Source organism: Haliotis rufescens, unplaced genomic scaffold (genome assembly GCF_023055435.1).
Source record: "Haliotis rufescens isolate VD_foot unplaced genomic scaffold, xgHalRufe1.0.p SCAF_18, whole genome shotgun sequence".
Taxonomy (NCBI): domain Eukaryota; kingdom Metazoa; phylum Mollusca; class Gastropoda; order Lepetellida; family Haliotidae; genus Haliotis; species Haliotis rufescens.
This window is the reverse complement of record NW_025963868.1, coordinates 27858106-27866163: the sequence shown is the minus strand read 5'-3', so window position 1 is coordinate 27866163 and position 8058 is coordinate 27858106. Positions and strand designations below refer to the sequence as shown.

Here is an 8058-nt window from a genome sequence, read left to right as displayed (position 1 = left end):
TACAGACTCCGCTCCTTTGAACATCACTTGCAGCATGTAGAACGTCATTGTAGGCATACCCTTGGGTATATCTGTTTTGCAAGTTAACAGGAATCTCTTCGTTCAGTTATATAATTCAAGTTAAACAGGAATACTTTATATAACTATGAGTGAGTGAGTATGTATGGTTTTACGCCGCTTTTAGCAATATTCCAGCAATATCACGGCGGGGGACACCAGAAATGGGCTTCACACATTGTACCCATGTCGGGAATCGAACCCGGGTCTTCGGCGTGACGAGCGAACGCTTTAACCATTATATAACTGTGACACTGTGATTTACTTCTACATGTACACTAGTATTCAATTCAAACACATTTGTGTCGAACATTGATTCGTCGAACTTGTCTCGATGTACAAGCTTCGTCCCTGTGTATTCCTTCCTTATTCATCATTTTCGGTTGTGACGAACTTCGGATAACTTGATGAATTTACGTTGGTGCCTTCAACTTCGACTTATTTTGTATCCTGAAAGATTGCCTCTACAAATATTAAGGATTGATTGACCGTTAAAAAGGAACGAGAGAAGCATGACCTTATTTCCATGCACTCAGAGACCATTCAGATATGGCCATCGCCATGCTCCTACATGTTCTTTTGGTTTGTTTATTGGTTGTTTAATCCCAGATTAAAAGCCCAAGACTATGGTATATGATAATATAAATAATCTAGTCTGGGCCAGACAATCCAGAGATTGACATCATGAACATCGATCTACACAATTGGGATACGATGAAATGCATCAACCAAGTCAGCGAGTCTGACCACCTGATCCCGTTAGTCGCCTCTTACGACAAGCATAGTCGCTTTTAAAGGCAAGCATGGGTTGCTGAAGACCTATTCTACCCCTTCTAGATACAAACACAACCTTAGCCTGACCTCCGATCCCGTTAGTCGTATTCCAAATGAAGGCAGCGTTGTCAAAGTTAATTGTTGAAAAACAGAGCGTCTACTTCAGCGCCGTATTTATGAAACCTCAAATTTAATGTCATCTCACTTACAGTTGGGTGTTTTCGTGTTGTTAGCAACGGAAGTGTCAACCTAATTGTCTATGACAATACTGTCTCCACACTCTCAAAGCCACTGTCATCACTGAGAGGTATTTTGTAGCGGACTATTATTGACGTGCCTTGTGAGGTCCTACTCTTCTTCAAACAGCACATGTTCGTCATAGCCCGCCTGAAACCCTTACTCAGGAAACAATAGCACATCGGGTTGAGAGTCGAGTTAGAAATGCCGAGTAATTGCACTACGGGATATATATAATTGAGCACAGAGGTAGCATATTCCGACTCGACATTGAAGTCTAGCCAAATGTTGACAATGTAGTATGGAAGCCAAGAGAGGCCAAAAAGCGACACAAGGAACATCAGGTTCCTGACTGTCCGCCTCCTCTGACGTAATATCCGGTCTGCTTGAGCTTTACCGGAAGGTGCACTGTTGAAGAGCGTTACATCCTCCTTCCAAAGGGTAAATGATATTTTGATATATGTCCCGCACATGACAGCCAGGGGAAGCAAGAATTGAATTATAAACATGAACAAATTGTAAAACTGTTTGTCTTCAATCTCATTCCACTTCTCCTCACAGACCCTGGATTCAAATATTCCTGGAATTCCCCAAGTCGTAATCTCATTGACGAACAGTAAAGGCGATACCGCCCCGAAAGACACGACCCACACAGAAACAAGCATCATAACGACTTTCCCTTGAGTGAATAACATTTTAGCACGCAGAGGTATGTGTATGGCAAAGTATCTGTTGATGCTGATGAAGAGCATGCTTAGGACACTGACTCCAACAGCCGTCCCTTGGAGGAAGGTGGTGACCTTGCAGAACACCTCCCCGTACACCCAGTCTCTGTAGACGTAGTTGCCGAGAGTGATGGGGATACAGACACACACGACGAGGAGGTCACCGATGGTCAGATTGAGGAAGAATACGTTGGTGAGTGTGCGCATGCTCCGGTGCTTAGCAACCACTAGGATAACGAAGGTATTTCCCAGAATCCCCAGCACGAAGGTGAGACTGAAGAATATTATGAGTACAATGGTGAACGGTTCGTTGTGGCGGTATAGGTCATTTTCCAAATCGGTCAGAAAGTTTGAATAATCCTTCATGTTGTCATAGCTACCAAGGAGGTCTGTTTCGGAGTAATTGTCTGTGTGGTTTAAGAGGTCCCTCAGAAAGTTTTCACTCACAGGGTGTCCGTCTTTATCCGCCATCGTTGACCTTGATCATACAAGGAAACGGTCGAAGGTTAGAGGTCAAACGGCTTTTGGCCGCATCAAAAGGACTCCTTAGCCCGCTTCTTTAGCCTTCGATGATCAGCCGGTCAGGTGTATCTGAAACAGGTTTAGAATTTATTGGGCATGATATTTCCGTAGCGTACTTAGGAGGTAGACTACTGTATTTTCAACTTCGAAGATACGAACGTAAATTTCACAAACAAAAGCGACACCGAAGAGTTTTTTAGTTGAAAAAGATACAGGTAATTAACGACTCGGAGTTGGAAACCAACAACGTGAAAACTATTGTACATGCATTTTATGATTGTGACTAGGTTGCTCAGATGTAAGAGCTTGTTCTCAACTGGTTAACGACATCTGTGGAAGGAAGACTAGACTTCTGTAAAGAGAATATTTTATTTGGATTTAAGGGGGAAAATAACAACTCTCTCAATGTAATTATATTACTTTTTGAAATTTGAAACATATTCAACGTGAAGTAATTAGATACTACCATATGACCAAGTTAATTGCATTCTCAAATTGCAATTATACAGCTTTCTTTCAGTTCTGGCCTTCCTTCTTCGGGGGCGGTCGGGTAGCCTAGTGGTTAAAGCGTTCACTCGTCACGCCGAAGACCTGGGTTCGATTCCCGACATGGGTACAATGTGTAAAGCCAATTTCTGGTGTCCCCCCGCCGTGATATTGCTGGAATATTGCTAAAAGCGGCGTAAAACCATACTCACTCACTCACTCCTTCTTCGATCTTTCGATCCTAGCAAAGAATACTAGCACGATATCTTATTTTATCATTGTCTTTATTTGCACTATATCTCAAAAGTTTGATGTAAAGGGATTCATTTTTGAATAATGTATAAATGATGAAATGCTACACATTGTATTTTATTTGAAATGTGAATAAAGATTTTTAAATAATAATGAAAATAACGTGAAAACACATTTGGTTTCCCTTCATTCTACTGTGACCCAATGCCAAAATAAACTCGAGCTTTCAGTAATAGCGCCAGCACAAGTAGCATTGGTTGTGCCTAATATTTTCAGTTGATTCAAAGGGCGAATTCAGGTATCAGTCAAGATCGGTTTCAATCCACATACGGTAAACTACGGTTATGACGAACTCAAAGGGACCACTAACTTTACTTCGTTATAACCGTTGTTCGTTATAAGCATATGTACAGCATATACACAGCAAACGGCCTTGACAAAAAACCCAGTTCGTAATATCCGCCAGTTCGTTATAAGCCTGTTAGTTATAAGCGTAGTTTACTGTATATCATATGGTTGCGTTATGTACCCAAACCTTAATTGACCCTTTCTACTGGAACCACTTTAATGTCTAGCGCTTATTGGCTGCACCCATTATTCAAACCGGTTCGCCCCGATTATGTTCCTAGGTTTGTTAGCACCATACTCGTGCTCGTGGGTTTCACCGAAGTGGTAAACGTCTGAGACCTGCATCACTTCGGGCTTTCCTCCCACATTAAGCTGACACGCCGCGATATAACTGGAATACTGTTAAAAGCGGCGTTAACCAACTCACTCACTCACTCACTCATTATTCAAACTGGCATCCTTGGATATTAGTCTGGACTAACGTCTGTTTTATAGTACTAGCACCACAGTTCAACACGGATATGCATTCAGACACAGTCAACCAATACCTGTTTTAGCCCCATAATGCCGAGCGCCAGGCAGGGTAACAACAAGTACCATCTTTTAACGAGTTTACCTTTGGCGCAGCCTTGATCGAAACCCCAACCACCCGCTCTCCGGAAAGACGCTCTATCTACTAGACCAAAGATGCGGTCCTTTTAAAGGTGAATAAATAAATATTACCTTATAGTTCCAGCCTGTATGCTCACACAGAGGAGGGACTAACATATCATATGAGGAAGGAATGTTCACGCCCATAATGCACTGCGACAGTCACTGGTGCAAACACACTGTCATACCTTCCTTATTTGCTAAGTGGACAATAGACCGCCTCCGTGGTCTAGCGGTAGAGCTTCCGCCCGGAGAGCGGAAGGTCCGGGGTTCGATCCCCGGCCGTGTTAACCGAAATAGGTTAAAAGATTGTACGTGTTGTTACCCTGTCTGGCGCCCGTCATTAAGGGGCTAAAACAAGGACTGGTCGGCTCGGAGTCAGTATACTGTGTCTGAGTGGGGTATTCATGTTAAACTGCGGCATGGTATCTCAGTGAGCTAGCACTATAAATCGGATTCAGTCCGGACTAGTACATGCAGCCAGACACACACACACACACACACACACACACACACACACACGTGCATGCACGTCGCTGCATAAATGCAATGATCTTGGACGCAACGTCATCTCCCCTAACTGATAATATACCTTTTAACCGGAATGTAAAATATTGATCGTTTCGATCTGCAGTGACGTTCACCAAAAAATCGCGTTTACAGCTTGATATTTGACATTTGAGAGTTTCAGCTTTCGTTAAGTCGGTGCTTGACTGTGATAGGAAGATATATCATGTTGAAAATGTCACAAGTGAAAGTTGTATCTGCAAGCACCTGGAACCCAATACCATGGTCATATGTTCCTGCCGCTTCATAGGAGCTTTAGGCATAGACAGTACGTTTGTGTGGTTGCGATGGTATCAGATGATTCTTTTAATATTTTCCAGCTATATGACGATGGCCTGTAAATATTTGAAGTTTGACCAGACATTGACTGACAAAGTTAACAAAGATCATTCACACATTAAGCAGATTACATTAAACATTCAGCAGATTACATTTACATATTCAGCAGATTACATTTACACCTTCAGCAGATTACATTTAACATTCAGCAGATTACATTTAACAGTCAGCAGATTACATTTAACATTCAGCAGATTACATTTAACATTCAGCAGATTACATTTACATATTCAGCAGATTACATTTACATATTCAGCAGATTACATTCACACTTTCAGCAGATTAAATTCACACATTCAGCAGATCACATTCATACATTCAGCAGATTACATTCACACATTCAGCAGATTACATTGACCCGAGCCTGTATCACAGTGTGTCAGTTTCATCAGGGACCATGCACCACAAAGGCGGGAAGAAAGGCGTGACACTATTTTGGGCTACCATGTGAACAAGTCATAAAGAAGATCAGTAGGCCATTGGGGAGTAAGTATGATTTTACGCCGCTTTTAGTCATATTCCAGCAATATCACGGCGGGGAACACCAGAAATGGGCTTCACACATTGTACCCAAGTCGGGAATCGAAACCGGGTCTTCGGCGTGACGAACGAACGCTTTAACCACTAGGCTACCCGACCGCCTAAGTAGGCCATTGGAACAGATGTACCTGGGTATCTGATGTTAAGACCCATTGAGCTAAAATATCAGTCACATGACACGCCATAAGATTATTGTGTTATCTAACGCCAGCATGTATATCAATATGTACACCAGAATATCATTGAAGCACACTGACTTAGTTATCTAAGGTGAGAGTCTACTGGCCGACCATGATCATTGAAGCACCCGTACCTAGTTATAATCATCTAAGGTGAGAGTCTATTGGCCGACCATGTGTGTCAGTCATCAAGTACACCAGTAGATCATTGAAGCCCACGTACCTAGTTATAATTATCTAAGGTGAGAGTCTATTGTCCGTCCATGTGTATCAGTCATCAAGTACACCAGTAGATCATTGAAGCACACGTGCCTAGTTATAATTATCTAAGGTGAGAGTCTATTGGCCGTCCATGTGTATCAGTCATCAAGTACACCAGTAGATCATTGAAGCACACGTACCTAGTTATAATTATCTAAGGTGAGAGTCTATTGGCCGACCATGTGTATAAGTCACCAAGTACACCAGTAGATCATTGAAGCCCACGTACCTAGTTATAATTATCTAAGGTGAGAGTCTATTGGCCGACCATGTGTATCAGTCATCAAGTACACCAGTAGATCATTGAAGCCCACGTACCTAGTTATAATTATCTAAGGTGAGAGTCTATTGTCCGTCCATGTGTATCAGTCATCAAGTACACCAGTAGATCATTGAAGCACACGTACCTAGTTATAATTATCTAAGGTGAGAGTCTATTGGCCGACCATGTGTATAAGTCATCAAGTACACCAGTAGATCATTGAAGCCCACGTACCTAGTTATAATTATCTAAGGTGAGAGTCTATTGTCCGTCCATGTGTATCAGTCATCAAGTACACCAGTAGATCATTGAAGCACACGTACCTAGTTATAATTATCTAAGGTGAGAGTCTATTGTCCGTCCATGTGTATCAGTCATCAAGTACACCAGTAGATCATTGAAGCACACCTATCTAGTTATAATTATCTAAGGTGAGAGTCTACTGGCCGACCATATGGATCAGTCATGAAGTACACCAGTAGATCATTGAAGCACACGTACCTAGTTATAAGTATCTAAGGTGAGAGTCTATTGGCCGACCATGTATATAAGTCACCAAGTACACCAGTAGATCATTAAAGGACACGTATCTAGTTATAATTATCTAAGGTGAGAGTCTAATGGCCGACCATGTATATAAGTCACCAAGTACACCAGTAGATCATTGAAGCACACGTACCTAGTTATAATTATCTAAGGTGAGTGTCTATTGGCTTAACATGTGTATCAGTCATCAAGTACACCAGTAGATCATTGAAGCCCACGTACCTAGTTATAATTATCTAAGGTGAGTGTCTATTGGCTTAACATGTGTATCAGTCATCAAGTACACCAGTAGATCATTGAAGCACACTTACCTAGTAATAATTATCTAAGGTGAGAGTCTATTGGCCGACCATATAAGTCATGAAGTACACCAGTAGATCATTAAATCACATGGGCCTGGTAGGGTTCTCCAGCAGATCAATCGTCTCGTAGAGAAGCAGCCGTATCGGATCTATGTCTAATCCTGGTTTGCCATCGATGTGGATTAATAGTACTACATTTACAGCTTCCGTGGCTTAGACACGGACAATGTAACAGTTCCAGGAACCTGACTTTCACATCAGGATTGCACCAGGGATGCAGGTTAACACCGTGGGGAACAGAAGGCAAGTATTAACAGGGGATCAGGCAGTCTCACATGATACATACGCCTCGTCAGATGTTAAGCGCTATCCCTTCTATTCTATTCTCTCCCGAACCTCTTCGAATCCTGAAGGAAACATCTTTGTATCACATTGACTTCAAGACAACAAAGGAAGTCGGGTAGTGAGTGTTATAAGTCAGTCGATCTCGAGGGGTGTATGGTGTGATGTACCCCGTGTGTGAGCCTATGTACCCCGAGCCGTGAGGCTCACACACAGGGTACATGTACATCACACTATATGCCCCGAGGGATACGTTGACAACGAATTTATCTCCCCAACATTCCTTCATACACACCCGGAACATATATTTCTGAAGTTTCACTTAGTAAAACGTTCTGATTCTGCCATTCAACTAGATGACGAAAGTGAACGAAACGAGTTACTTCCCTTTACCTAATACTTCGCATAAACATCGGTTTATTTCAGCTCAACGATACTTATGGGAGATAAGCAGGTAGCCTATGGTGTGTTACGAGTGATTTCCCAGCGGGCAACATGAGCGGGCTGCGTGGATAATAATTACCCACTCCTTAACCAGCCAGAAGCTAGTATTATATTGTAAGGTGTGATAATGAATGTTCTGTTCTTTTGGGACTTACAGATTTCTGTTAAATTAAAATTAATCTGCTTTCCTTTGGTCGCTGGTAATACTTTTCGTGCGTTCTTTC

General features: G+C 42.1%; 1 protein-coding gene across 1 annotated transcript; it reads right to left on the bottom strand.

Moving 5' to 3' along the window:
• Window positions 1-285: 285 nt before the first annotated feature.
• LOC124148889 (QRFP-like peptide receptor) lies at window positions 286-2264 on the bottom strand. The gene has a single exon (XM_046520143.2). The coding sequence runs from the start codon at window positions 2262-2264 to the stop codon at window positions 1089-1091; it is 1176 nt and encodes a 391-aa protein (XP_046376099.1). The 3' UTR covers window positions 286-1088.
• Between the last annotated feature and the right edge of the window lie 5794 nt (window positions 2265-8058).

What these genes read in the sequence shown, in the direction of transcription:
- LOC124148889 (XM_046520143.2), bottom strand. Translation starts at nt 2,264, where the DNA reads ATGGCGGATAAAGACGGACACCCTGTGAGTGAAAACTTTCTGAGGGAC.